This window comes from Eulemur rufifrons, chromosome 6 (genome assembly GCF_041146395.1).
Source record: "Eulemur rufifrons isolate Redbay chromosome 6, OSU_ERuf_1, whole genome shotgun sequence".
Taxonomy (NCBI): Eukaryota; Metazoa; Chordata; class Mammalia; order Primates; family Lemuridae; genus Eulemur; species Eulemur rufifrons.
The window spans coordinates 78,024,179-78,038,799 of NC_090988.1; the positions used below are offsets into that span (position 1 = coordinate 78,024,179).

The 14,621-nt window shown below is 48.2% G+C and overlaps 1 protein-coding gene across 1 annotated transcript; it reads left to right on the forward strand.

Annotated features, from left to right (window-relative positions):
* The first annotated feature begins 382 nt into the window (after window positions 1–382).
* Window positions 383–13,669, forward strand: RCN1 (reticulocalbin 1). Its single transcript, XM_069471246.1, has 6 exons — window positions 383–751; window positions 5,391–5,584; window positions 6,530–6,708; window positions 8,632–8,692; window positions 11,423–11,622; window positions 12,359–13,669. The coding sequence occupies exons 1-6, from the start codon at window positions 501–503 to the stop codon at window positions 12,464–12,466; spliced, it is 993 nt and encodes a 330-aa protein (XP_069327347.1). The 5' UTR covers window positions 383–500; the 3' UTR covers window positions 12,467–13,669.
* Window positions 13,670–14,621: the final 952 nt, after the last annotated feature.

Genomic DNA, 14,621 nt, shown 5'->3' on the forward strand with positions numbered 1-14,621 from the left:
AAGGGGGCGGGGCGGGGGGAACGGCGGGTGGCGCCTCCGTCCTTACGGTCCTCTGGAACTGGAGGAAGAAAAGGGAATTCTATCCTGAACATCTGTTGCTTGACAAAGAACTTCTTCCCAGTTTTCCTCCAAGCCCTCCAGTCCTCAGCCCAGTTCGCCTGGGCCCGCCCCTAGCGACGAGATGGCGGGGAGGGGCCGAGGCGAAACCCGAGCCCCGCGCCCACCACCCGGGCTGGCGACGTGGCTCGGCGGCCCCGGCCTCCCCCGGCAGCGCGGCGGCCAATGGGCGTGTGAGCGGGGCCGCCCGAAGCTCCCCAGCCCGAGGCCCGGGGCGCGCCCCTCTGCTCGGGCACGGGGCGGGCACTGGCGGAGGGGCTGGCCCGTCCCCTCCCCTGCGCCGGCTCCAGCCCCGCCGCCGCGGCGCTCCGAGCCCCATTCCCGCGCCGCCGCTCCTGCCGCTCGCTCGGTGCCACCCTCCCGGCCGCCCTCTCCACGGGACGATGGCGCCCGGCGGCCGCGGCCGCCGCCTGGGGCTCGCCCTGGGGCTGCTGCTGCTGGTGCTGGCGCCGCGGGCGCTGCGGGCCAAGCCCACGGTGCGCAAGGAGCGCGTGGTGCGGCCCGACTCGGAGCTGGGCGAGCGGCCGCCCGAGGACAACCAGAGCTTCCAGTACGACCACGAGGCCTTCCTGGGCAAGGAGGACTCCAAGACCTTCGATCAGCTCACCCCGGACGAGAGCAAGGAGAGGCTGGGGTGAGGCCGCGGCCCGGGCCGCGCAGGGGCAGCTCAGGTGCCCGGGGGCCACCCGGGCGGGAGCCACGCGGGACGCCGGCGGCAAAGCGAAAGCGAAATCGCGCGCGCTGACCCGAAGGCGGGTCTCGCCCGGCTCCGCGCCTGGCGCGGCCAAAGTTGCCTGAGGGCGCCTGGACCCCGGCGTGGAGATCGCCGCCGCGCCCGGCCGGGGTGGCTCCCCGCGGGGAGGCGAGAACGTGGCAGCGGCCGCGGGAGCCAGGACGGCCGGGGCCCGCCCCCTCCCCTTGCTTGCATCAGAAGGGAGGGGAGAAAATGTACAAAAGAAGAGTTTGTCCACAGTGGCCTTTTAATGACTTGAGTTCTAACCCACTCTCGCAGTTTCTCTCTTACCCCCATTCGCGGAGAGAGGGGCTTGAGACACTTGCTAAGGAGGTCTTGAGGATGAACAGAATTGGATAAAAGATGAAGGGGCCAGGCGAGGGAGGGGTTCATCCTGGCCTATGCTGGGGTGTTCTTGCCTTTTGACTAATTGCCCGGTAAATCTGGTGGAAGGATTTAAAAATCCGGTTGTTAAGAAGGGAGGGGCAGTTGGGGATGAGAGACGGTGGGGGGCGAGAATGTCCCCAGTTTGTGCTTCCAGCAGATGTCTGCAGAGATAGTTCTTTGGCAACTGATTTGTTGGGGACAAAAAGCTGAAGGGTGGCCGTGATCGTGGATTTTGAATTTCGCTGTTGAAGGCAGTTGAGTCAGGAACCAAACCTGGGAAACAAAACTTTGGTACATCCCAGTACACTCTCCCCGGCTCCCTTGAAGAGACACTTGGGTAATGTGCAAAGTTATCTGGAAATCCTTCCAGAGGAATAGGCAGCCAACCTGGCCCCAGATGGAGGCAGGGCTGGGGAGGGACCCAGCAGCCCTGCCTACTGGGCACCGGGGCTCCCGGAACCTGGTTCCTGGGGGTGGAGGCTCTTCAGGTTCTGCTACGTTAAAAAGAACACAGCCATTCCTGTGCTCCTGGGGGCTGCCAGAGGCCAACACGTTTAGTTAGAAGATGAGGATAAATTATACCTATTGTGTAGGTGCACCATCTGCCTGCTCTGATAAAAAGATCTTTGAACTTCAAAGTCATCTCCTAACAATTACCTTTTATCTTGCAGATTACTTTCTCTTCTTGTTTAGGACTTAACAATGAGGGCCATTGATGAGTTCAGTCCATTGTATTGCTTGGAGGCACTTGGACACTGATTTATTCTGGGATCTTGAGTGGCAGCCACATTGTCACTGGAGAGGAGGCAGGGGAGAGATTTTGGGATTTGGAGTAGGGAACTTTATAGTTTGAGGTCCTACAGCTTCCAGTTTAATGCCTTCATCGTGACAGGGTAGCCTAGGGGTGAGAACAAGTGCTGATGGAGTTGGTCTGGGTTTGGGCCTTGTATCAACACCTTGACTTCCTTCATTTACTCATGCAACAAACATTTGAATGGCTAACGTGTACTAGGCACATCACTTACGTGGCAGGTACAAAGATGAAACCTCATGCTCTAAGCCTCAGTGTGTTTATAATCAAATGTGGAGGAGAGCGGCACAGACAGACACTATGCATGATTGCTGTGATGGCATGTCGAAAGGACAGTGAGCACATCCAGGAGAAGGAGCCCCTAAGGTTAGAGAGAGGGGCCTGGGGTTTGGAAATGTCACCTTATCAGAGCTTGCGGGATGATTCAGAGGTTGCCAGGTGTACAACAGAGGAAGGCATTCCTGAAGAGAGAATAGTCCATTTATAAAGGTTTTGAACCTGTCCTGGGGCATGAGGAGTGTTGGGTCTGCAAAGGGGCAGGGAGGAAGAGGGGGGAGAGACGAGAGTAGAGGGGAATCCTAGGGCAGAGCAGGGAGGACCTCCGTGAGGTGGAGATTTGATATTATCCTGTATGAGGTTGAAAGTCAGACTAACTGAGGCACCACCAGGGAGACCAGGGGCAGGGGAGAGGTGATGAATGCTGAAGAGGGCATGGCCGATGGCAGGAGAGGATGAATCCAGACACCAGTGGGAAGTAGAACTGGCAGCCTTTGCCCTTGACTCAATGCCAGAGCGAGGAGGGAGGCAGGAATCAAGGGTGACACCCCGGTTCTCTGGCTTGAGCCACTGGGTGGGTGGTGGCTGCACCGTTCACCTGTAAGGTGAATCTGGAGTGGAGGTGGCATGGGGGGTGTTGGAAATTACGCATCCAGTTTGGGATGGAGCTGAGTGTGAGAAGCCACTCCTCTAGTCACAGCTTCTGTTTCAAGAGTCTCCTCCAAGTCTGGGCTGCCGAGGGATGAGCGTGGCTGGACCTAGGCAACTTTGTCACCACTACCTGACCATTGATTCTGAAAATGTGACTGCCCTAACGCTCCTAGAGATACCTAGAGCAGACGGTTGCAGTGGGGACCCATAGACTACATACAGTCACAAAAAATGCTACACTGTCTTGGAAAAAAATGTACCTGCCAACATTTAAGATTTGAGTGATTGCACATACAGACCCCAATTTCTGGTTTCTCTTGACACCTTTGTCCCTACATGGCAGTCATCTGCAGCAGAGTTGGGCAGCCTTGCTTGTGCTGGCAGGGATCTCCACGCTGCCATAGGCCCCCTCGAGGTTTTGCTCATTTCTGCTACCTGCTGAGTTTTCCACATCCACCTGATGTTATAGTATTGTCTTTAGTGGGAAAAGGCATAGGTTCTCTCTTTTATTCTTCAGTATTCCTTGTGAAGTAGGTGTTCCAGTTTACAGATGGAAAACTGATGCTCAGAGAGTGAAGTCACTTGCCCAAGATCACACGGATAATGGAGACCAGAGCCAGGAGGAGGACCCAGGGTTCCGATTAAAGGGTTGGGCTTTGTCTACATGATAGCTGCCTTTCCCAGTATCTCACTCTTGAGGTTTTTAGAGAACGAGGTTAAGATCATATTTATTCTTTCAACAAATATTTGTTGAGCCCCTACTATGTGTCAGGCTGAGCTATGTCTTGGATGTTTATTTGTCATAGATTAGATGCTGTCCTTTCCACAGAAGAGGGTTGTACAGTCGGGTGTCATTAGGTCTTTGCTGGCCTGGGATTCTGCTCCTCAGTTAGCTTTGGGTAACCCATTGGGGTGTCAACCACCGTATCCCCAGGACTGGAGCAGTGCCCGGGATATAGTAGGTAGGCTGAACATAGCACAATATTGAAAGAATTCTGTTGTGTCTGGTTGTGATTTTTCCGGGGGGAATCTTGAAGAGACTTGAGGTTTAGTCTTAGTCTTGAGACCTGTTCAGACTGTAAATGAAGGACACTTAAAGGCTGTGAGAGGTGTTTACTCCTTCCTGAGAAAGAGGAGCCTGGGCTCCCCAGGTTCAGGTAGGAGGTGGAGACTTTTATTTTTCACTCTGCCCCTTCTCCTGTACACGCCCCCAACAAAAAAGTTATAGGAGATTTTCTCCATCAAACTATCCAGCTGTACTCATGAAGAAGTGATGAATTCATCTCCCATTTTTAATTAAAGATTAACTGCCAATCAGACCTTCTGTTGAAAAGTAAGAAAGTTTAACCACTGAAGTTGATAGAATTCCAGTCCCAAACAAAGAAATCAATCCATAATTAGTCTGTCTAACCTCATCCCAGGTAAATGGACTTCTAAGGTGAAACTATTTTAAACATTGGAAATAGCTGGTGGGTGTCTTTGAAGTTCTTCTCTGCAGGGATGATGTCCCTACCCTGGGACCATCTGCCAGATGGACAATGGTGAGTTCCCAAACTGAAGTTTGCTCTGGACTAGCGTTTGGGGTACCTTAGTGGAGTCCAGTGGGAAATTTCTGGAACGTGGGGCAGCTGTGGAGATGGGGACACCAGTGGCTTAGGGGTCTTCACCCTGACAGCAAAGGGTTTAAAAGGGTTTAGGCTCCCACAGCTGCTATGCTGGTCAAGTTTCTTGAATAGATTCCATGATGTCAAGGCTCTCTCAACTCCAACATTTAGTGCTTTGTCCAACAAGATCTGGTCACCTTCTGCTTTAAGGTTCAAGTCTTTGAGTTGAAGATGGTGGGATTTTTTTTTTTTTTTTTTTTTTTTTTTTACAAAAAGCTCATTCATCTTTTGGGTTACATAGAATTTTGCACTTTTTGCACTGGACCCAGACCCAGAAGGCACAAGTTCTTATGCTGGTTGTACCGAATACTAGCTGTGTGAGCTTGAAAAAGTCCTTCAATTTCTCTGGGCCTCAGTTTCCATTACTGTAAAATGAGGAATTTGGACTATATCAGGGAGAAGTAATAGGCTTCATCTTACAGATCAGCTTGAATCAAATAGTAGTGGCCGTCTCCAGAGCACTGTGCTAAGAAGAATTCTGAGGTCACCTCTAGGTTTATCGGGACAGAGGGACATGATCCATCAGCAGTATCTGCCATTGGCACTGGTTAGAGGGGAAAGCATGTCAACCGTGGAAGGATAAACTGTAAGATCCTTTCCAGCGCCATCGGATCATTGATTCCATTTTAGTTGTTTATGCATTTTTAGATCTTGCGGGTGTTTGATCTTTTGCTGGACCAGGATCACACACACCTTGATAAGCCTTGGTAATAGCCTTGTGGGGTTTTTTTTTTTTTTTTTTTTAATACAGGAAGATTGTTGATCGCATTGACAATGATGGGGATGGCTTTGTCACCACCGAGGAGCTAAAAACCTGGATCAAACGGGTGCAGAAAAGATACATCTACGATAATGTCGCTAAAGTCTGGAAGGATTATGATAGGGACAAAGACGATAAAATTTCCTGGGAAGAATACAAACAAGCCACCTATGGTTACTACCTAGGTAAGACCTGGTGCTGCAGGAGCGATTACACAGCCAGGGCCCGGGTCACAAGCTTCTTGCGGGAGACTCTCTACTGTCTTGTTGTATCTGCTCCCTTTGGGGAGATGTCTCAACCTCCTAAGTAGCACCTGCTTTTGTAACATCCTCCTCTGCTTACTCAGAATGTACTGAGTTGCTTACTTACTCTGAGTTATAGATAGGAGGGAGGGGGTGTGAGAGACTAATAAAAAAATCCCTTAGGTTGCTACCCTACTTCAATTTACATCTCGGAGGCACACTGAGAAGACAGCAGAGGGGACATGGTGTCTCTGGTACAGTTTCAAACTGCTGCCTGCTTTTGGATAGCAAGGATTGGGTGGCCAGGGCAGTCAGGGAAGGCTTCCTGGTGAGGGTGCTTGGGAGCTGGGTCTTGAAGAGTGAATTTATATTTGGAGAGAGGGAGGCCTGTGGGGAAGGAGGGGAAAGTGGAGTTCCAAGGAACAGGGTGAAGACGTGCCGTGTGCATGGTAGAGAGATTAATAGCAAAGAAACAGGCCCGAGGGGAACCTGTTCACACACACGTGGCCAGAATCAGGAAGATCTGGAAAGCCTGGCAGGGGCACTTAGATAAGATGTTGTGGGTATTAGGGAGCCTCTGTGTTCTAGATCAAAGACTGATACGATGAAAGCAGAATTCTGCCAAGAGAAGTATGGCATTAGTATGGTCTATAGCCTGTGCTCTTAACCACTTGTGGTAATGCCCCTAATAAGCCATTAGGGCCTGGATTATGGGGTGGCTTGAAGGGACAGATACTAGCAGCATTCTGAAATAAAATATTTTAAAGAACTCAGTAGGTCATGACCTTTTGTTCCATGTGTACCACTGGGGCACAAAAGATGAGTGATCGGGAAGGGACACGCCTTTCTGAGCAGCGTGGTTTAAACATTTCTGCCTACGTCCTGCAGGAAACCCCACAGAGTTTCATGATTCTCCAGAGCATCAAACCTTTAAAAAGATGCTGCCACGTGACGAGAGAAGGTTCAAGGCTGCGGACCAGAATGGTGACCTGACAGCCACTCGGGAGGAGTTCACTGCCTTTCTGCACCCTGAGGAGTTTGAGCACATGAAGGAAATTGTGGTTTTGGTAAGACACACGAAGATCCTGGGTTGGAAAAAGATCAGGGAGAAAACTGTCCCCAGTTCTTGTCCCTTCCTTCAAAGAGAGAATGTTTTTCAGCCTGAAGGGAATTACAGAAGAACTCTGAAGTGGAATGTATTGGAATACCTGTCTACCCAGTAAATCAATTGGGGCGGGCCAGCTGCTGTAACAAATAGCCCCCAGTCACAGCCATTTAACACAGCCAAAGCGATTCCAGCCAGAAGGATCTCCTGGGCAGCTCTCCTCTAGGTGCTATGGGGTGGCCAGGCTGCTTCCCTCTCGTGTTCTGCCATCTTGGGACTTCTCTGACACTGAGTTGCCATCAGAGAGCTATGAGATGGTGGACAATTATTAAATAAAATAGGAAAGTATGGCTGACTTTTTAATGTATTATACTATATATTTAGTAATTGACTTAATGAGGTTTTTTGCAAGGGTCAGTAATTAGATGAGTTTACTGTCCGTTGGCAGAGCAGCTCAAAGGCATCCTGGGTAAAAGAACGTGGTCCACCGTCGAGCAGAGAGCCAATCCCAAGGGCACGGGTCTGGCAGCACCCAGGTGGCAGACGAAGGAAAAGCGAGGGAATGAGAAGACACAGTCTGTCTCTACTGTTCTGGCTGAGAAACGACACATCCCTTCTGCTTATGTTCAGTGGCCCCTCCTAAATATGAGGAGGCTGGGAAATATAGCTTAGATATTATCTAGAAAGAGCACGTGGGTTTAGTGAGCAACCAAGCTAGTCTCTGCCTCATTTTTCAGCTTTGAGGGAATTCGAAAAAGACTGAAATAGAGTGTGGGATCGTTAAAACTGTATGGGAGCTTGCGGTGACAATTATGGCTGGAAAGAGTGCAGCCCTTGGGGGTGGGGCTTTGGAGAGAAGTGGCCCAGACCCCAGGCCCTGAATGATGACTGCTTGCAAGGCCCCAGAGTGTAGTTGCTCTCAACAGTGTCTTGTTGGGTCCCAAATGTCTTCATTTTCCATGACAATTTAATAAATGCCATCATCACTTGTTTCCTGGGCAGATGCCCCCAGCCGGTTCCACCTGCTTGAAGGCTGGGAAACAGGTGCTAAAGCTTTTGTTTGTAATCAGCTCTGGGTGACTGTAGTTACCCACTTGGTGGTTGGTGCCACTCTTGCCTCGTGCTTCATCCTCATGACCACCATGACCCTAAGGACTGGACACTGGTGCCAAGAATACTTTCTCTTTACCACCCAGCATCCACTGAGTGACAGTTAATTTGCCAGAGGACGGTGCAGGTGGAGAATTATCCACAGGTGGATCACGTGCCTTCGGGATTGGCTCTCTGCTCTCCGGTGGGCCATGTTCTTTGACCCAGGAAGCCTCTGAGCTGCTCTGCCAACGGACAGTAAACTCATTGAATTACTGACCCTGGCAAAAAACCTCATTAAGTCAAATATATTAAATATACAGTATAATACATTAATAAGCCAACTATACTTTTATATTTTAATTGTCTACTATTTCATATTTCTCTGACAGCAACTCAGTGCTCATAGTCCAGTTAGCACTGGACTCTCTTTTTGTGATCATCTCATCTAGTGGTTCTCACACTGGGTTCCTCGCAGGTCCCCCGGGGGTATTTTGCCTGGATGGTGGAGCTGGGTGGCCTGGCAGGGCTTGTGATGTAATCAGAGCACCTTTGGGTTTGCAGGTACATTTTCTTTTGAAGAGAGTGTTCTGCTCTTGAAATTGGTGGGTGGGGAATTAGGGATAGAAACCACTGCCTGGTTTTTACAGATGAGAAACTAATGCCTAGGGAGGTAGGGAGACAAGCCAGAGTCACCAAGCATTCAGCCGTAAAAGCGGGACAGAGGAGGACAATAGCATTCTCAGACTTAGAACACACGGCCATCTCGCATTGTGTTTTCCCCTTTGCTTCCTAGGAAACTCTGGAGGACATTGACAAGAACGGGGATGGGTTTGTGGATCAGGATGAGTATATTGGTGAGTGCTTGCTCAGCTGTCCCAACTGGGCCACATTCCTCCACCCACATGTCTGGCTACTTTCCCCAGACATCTCTTTTAACAACAGCTGCAAGACTGTAAGTGTCACTCCTGTGCATTTCCAGTGGGGAGGCCTTCCAGCCCCATCTGTCACTTCAGCCCTAGCGGTGCAGTATCAGGGAAGCATTATTAGACCTCATTCGGTGGAGAAGAGATGAAAAGCCTAGCCCTGCCGCTAGGCTGGCCAGCAGTTGGCCCCTCGGCTCTGAGAGGTACCCTTCATCACACTGCCTAGTTTTACTCTCGCACAGTGGGATTGGCAATCCCTTGGATTTATAGGGAAGACAGAGCAGACAGTGCTGGGGAAAGAATCTCTGAGTAGGTGCAGCTATGATCAACAGACCTGTTTATGTGCCCAGCTCTCTGCAGAAACGCATTCTTCTTAGGTAAATGCCTTTACAAAGTGCACAACTGCCCAGTTATATAGCCATTTTGTGCCTCTAGTTTTCCATCCTGTAGTTGGGAGTGGCATACCTAGAATTTTGTTCTGAAGGGCTTCACTGGAGCAACAGCAAGAAGTGTGTTTTCAGGAATCTGTGAGCACCAGCTGGCTGAGAGTCACATCAACACACTTGGGTCAGAACCCACCACGGCTGGTGAGGGCCCTTCCCAGCAGCCCACTAGCCCCTCCAGCCTCCCATGCAGAAAGGACTGAAGCAGCAGGCAACAAGGAAATTTCCATTCGATCCTTACCAGCTGCTAAGGCGCAAGGCTCCAACTACAGGCTGCCTGCTCACGACAGCTCTTCATTTCCCAAGTCTCAATAAAGTAAAAGCTGGAAAGTCATTTGATTTAGGTGTTAACCTAGGAAAAGAGGGATGGGATGGATATAATTTTTGCACACATCTTTAATGTGTACAAGGAAGTTAATTACCTCTAAATGTAAAACCAGAGCCCGAGTTGCCATCAGCCTCTGGTTTTGTGGTTGTACTATTTTGCCACCCTATGAATGAGAGCAAGTACCTTCAGTAATGAAGAGCAAAGTTTCTTCTAATCATTAGAAATTAGGTTCGATCCTGAGAACCAAACACTGTTCCCTGTCTGTCATTGGTACCAGACAGGTAGCTCTCGCTGTAGTAATTAAAGTGATCTTGATGGCACTACCTTTGTAGAATAACACATGCTGACAGCTCCCTCGTCCGAGCAAGCAGCAGAGCCTTCCTCTCGCTGGGTGCATGTGCGAGCGAAGCACTCAAAGCTGCGGACGCCTCGCCGTGACGGTGGGGATGAAATGAGACTGACAGCAAAGGCTGCCTGATTAAAACAAACAATGCAGTGCTTTTGATCGAAAGTGTGTGCTCTGCCTGGCCCTCCTGAACTCTGCATTGAAATGGTGCAAAGTCAGGAGCGGAACTCTGTGAGTGGCTTTGCCTAAAAGAAGTGTTGCATTCTTTATGCTGGTCAGCGAGGGAGGCGGAGGCGTTGTGCTTGAAAATCAAATGCTGAGTGACTTGCAGCCAGAGAGACCCAATGTATAGACTTGTCATTTCTAGGGGAGCCTTCTGTTCAGGAAGGGACGAGTGGAAAACTGGTGGTGATGTGGTAGTAGGAAAGGCACTGGAATTAGAGGGCCTGGCTTCTCCACTGACCCTGGGGGAGTCATGTAATTGCTCTATGCCTGGGTTTCCTCATCTGTAAAATGGGAATAAATAGCAGCCATCCTCGCAGGGTGGGATGCAGTTCGAATTAGTTAATATATGGGGCAGCTCTTTGTCAAAAAACTACGTGCACGTGTCAGCTGTGGGCTATCCTGCAGCTACCTGGTAGCCAAGGGTCTTGCCTCTCTTTTTCCTTCCTTCACTACCTGCTCCTTCACCACTTGGCATTTCCAAGCTCTGTTCCCATGGAAGAGAAACTGCCCACGGGGTACTTCTCTTTTCGAAGAAGACCCAGTGATGAAACACACAATGCATAAACATTGTCTTCTTTTTCCTTGCCTTGCCCGTTTTGTACAGTGGGGATAATGATCTATCTCACAGAATTGTTATAAGGATGAAATAAAATGACATATGTGAAAAGCCCTTTGGAAATTATATAAACAATAATAATAATAAACAAAGTGGTTAAGACCATGGGTTGAAAGCAGAGTGCCCATGTTCCTGTTCAGCTGTGGGTCGTTGGGTAAGCCTTTGCCTCAGTGTTTTCATCTGTAAAATGGGAATAATAACAGTACCTAGTTCATAAAGTAGTTGTGTGAAATTCAAATGAAAAAATATATGTAAAGTACTTTATACGGTATCTGGACAATAGACAGTGCTCAGTGTTGGTCATTATTATTAGTTTTCACTTACATAGTGCCGGTTTGGGTTGTAGAGGGCTTTTACTTAAATGGCCCATTTGATCTTCATAGTAACCCGGTGATTTATCCATTTTTATCTCCATTTTACAGATAAAGAAACTTAAGGTTTACTGAACTAAGTAACTTAATCCCAGTTGCTGAACTAAGTCAAAAGCCGGGATTCATCCTCCGGCTCCTAAGCGCAGGTCTTTCTAGTCTACCATGTGGCCTTCACAGTGGATGCACCGTCACATTGTCCCCAAGGAACTGCCCCCCAACTGTCTGAGTTAGGTCTCCTGATTGGTCATCACCTTTCCAAACTCAGGAGGCCAAGTTTTTTGGTTTTTACCTTCTCACTTGTCTTCATAACCAAGAACAACCTTCCCTTCTAGCGGACATGTTTTCCCACGAGGAGAACGGCCCCGAGCCGGACTGGGTGGTGTCAGAACGGGAGCAGTTTAATGAATTCCGGGATCTGAACAAGGACGGGAAGTTGGACAAAGATGAGATCCGCCACTGGATCCTCCCTCAAGATTATGACCACGCACAGGCGGAGGCCAGGCACCTGGTGTATGAGTCAGACAAAAACAAGGTATTTCACGTTCTTCTGGAATCACTGACTCAAGGGAGACAATTTACATAAGATCGGTTTTGTTTGCTTCTCTGGCGATAGCATTGGCCCGTGTGGCCATGTCCTTATTGACCTTTCATTCTTGTCCTGCAGTAGAGACCTGTAAACTTACCCAATGCCCTGATAACCCACAGGGAGGTCCTTAGGCCCAGACGTTCCTGGATAGTCTGATATGCGCCGCAGATTTACATTAAGTCACGTCTCCTAGCATTGGAGAACCAGTAACTTAGATGTGGGCAGGCCATGGATTTAAGAAGTATACCCTACCTTGCCCTAGGACTAGCTTATTTCTCCAAATAAATAAGGAAATAAATTTAGAAAAAAGTTCTGCCTCTTCCCCACTTGGCTAATTGTCCTAAATTCTCAGGTTATGTGGTTAGGCCACAAAAGGGAAGTGGAATTCTTCAGGGCCTGTTTTGGAAATACCAACCCTGCTTGTAGACACAAGTGGATTCTAGCGTCTGAATTACTCAGAGGCCTCACGTGATGTACATTAGCACAGCTTTTATAGCAGGAGGTTGTTCTGGTTTGGAGTTTTGCGGCGCAGTAATGGCAGATGAAGAAGGTACCCAGCAGCTTCTGAATTATTAAAGGTAGTATTGAAAGTGCTGCACATCAGTGAAATAACATGAGCATCACGCTGAGTTACTACAGTTAGCAGAGCTCCAGTGACAGACTTCTTTCCTCTCTTGTACAGGATGAGAAGCTGACGAAAGAGGAGATCTTGGAGAACTGGAACATGTTTGTTGGAAGCCAAGCTACCAATTATGGGGAAGATCTCACAAAAAATCATGATGAACTTTGATAGACACTCACCATATATGGCAAACTGTCAGAGGCTTTCTTTTATTGTCTTGGGTGGTTGCTATGATTGTCTAATTTACACCAGGTGTGTTCCCCAAAAAGCAAGTTTATACCTCAGATTGGGGTATAAAAGTTGTTTTTCACTCAGTGTTTACTGGGAAATGGTCATCACTATTCTTTCAGTAACATTTCTCTCAAAACACATTAAAATCTTGGTAGATTGCAGTTCTCTTTGGGGATACCTTGCTACAACATGACTTTTTAAGTTTTTTTTTTTTTCCATTAAATTTAAACTAAAGGAGGTAAAACTTGAAAAAGTTCTGTTGTTCAGAAGTTGGGTGGGTTGGGGGGGCAGTATATGAGTGACTGCTATGTATTTTAACTACCAGATTTTTTATATTTGCCACTGTTAAATAGTTGGTAAGGGAAAGTTCTGATTAAGCTAAAGTGGTGTTACCCTAGCAGCTTATTTCAGAGCAAGGCTGATGTTTCAGATTCTTCCTTCTTGACTTCATACTCTGAGCTGTCACTGTGCGTTTTCCTGTATGGACCTGCTAATGTGCACAATAAATCCACATCTTTGTCTTTTTGTTTTTATAAGAAGAAGCAATCGAGAAAGATAATGTGAAAAAGAAAGGAACTTAGAGGTAGGGAAAAGAACGTCAGACACTTGAACAACTGTAGGAAAATGATAAATACTTTAAATAAACTTGAGAAAATTTTCTTGACATGCAAATGAGGTAGTTCTGATCTTTGAAATAGTGACTAGAAATACCATCTGTTTCCTCGATGATCACCAACTGGAATGAAGCGTTGGGATGTAGCGGGATTCTGGAACGGCACCTTCCAGTCCAATGAATGCATAACCCCGCAGACCTGCCCCTGGAATAGCTTATACCTTGGAATTAGGACATGGTGATCTTCTGAGCCATTGACTGAACTGGCAAAAACAACTGTTACAGATTGAAATTTCACCTTGTAAGTAGGAAGCGAATGAAATAAAGAATCTTCCTGAGGATTTTCTACAGTGTCCTGTGGTGTTTGACTTCACAGATGCCATTTGTGGCATCATTATTCATACAGAATTAAGCTGTGGGATTGGATTCCATGAATAAAATTATAAAGGTTTTGGTTTTTTAAATCCAGTTGCTAGAATGTTCAGAATATACTCATGTTTACTAATTTGATAAATGTATATACTTAACTTCTTTTCTTCTCTATGCAGTTAGGGAATCGGCAGGTCAGCTGTAAGATCTTCCTGAGACAGGTTCCCGTTGGAAAACCCAGACTTCTTACCTGGGCCTATGGGGCCCTTTGTAGGCTCTGGTCCCTACCTACCTCATCAGCATCATCCCTCACCACTCTCCCCTTCACTCTCCCTCCCCCCCAGTATTCTAGCCCCACTGACTTTCTAGTCCTCACACAGCATGGTCATCCCCAGATTGGGCCCTGTGCACTTGCTATCCCTGAGATTCAGAATACCCATCTCTCACCTCCTTGGGTAACTCCTGCTACCTCCTCAATGCAGCCTTCCAGATCCCACTATTTAAAATAATCCCGACTTGAATCCCTCTCTCCTGTCCTCATTTTATTTTCTTCTTGGTACACATTACCATTTCTATTCATTTCCTATGGCTTCTGTACAAATTACCATGAAGTGGGTGGTTTATAGTGACAGAAATGTACTCTCAGTCTGGAGGCTGGAGTCTGAAATTAAGGTGTGAGCAGGCCTGCACTCCCTCTGGAAGCTCAGGGGAGAACCTTCCTTGTTTCTTCCAGCTTCTGGTGAGTTCTAGGAGTTCCTTGGCTTGTGGCTGCCATCAATGCACTGCACCATCTCTGCCTGTGTCTTCACAGGGCCTTTTCCTCCTTTCTCTGTGTCACTTCTCAGCATGTCTCCTATAAGGACAACTGTCATTGGATTTAGGGCCCCCGTGGATAATCCAAGATGATGTCACCTTGAGATCTGCAAGGACCCTTTTTCCAAATAAGGTCACATGCACACACAGGTTCCAGGGGCTAGAAGGTATCTTTTGAGGGGGCCTCCATTCAAGCTAAGCTGCTGTACCACTTGACATTACCCACCCCACCCCACCCCCAAGCTAGAATAGAAACTTAATGAGAGCCGTAGTCTGGTTTGTCTGAATTACTGCTGT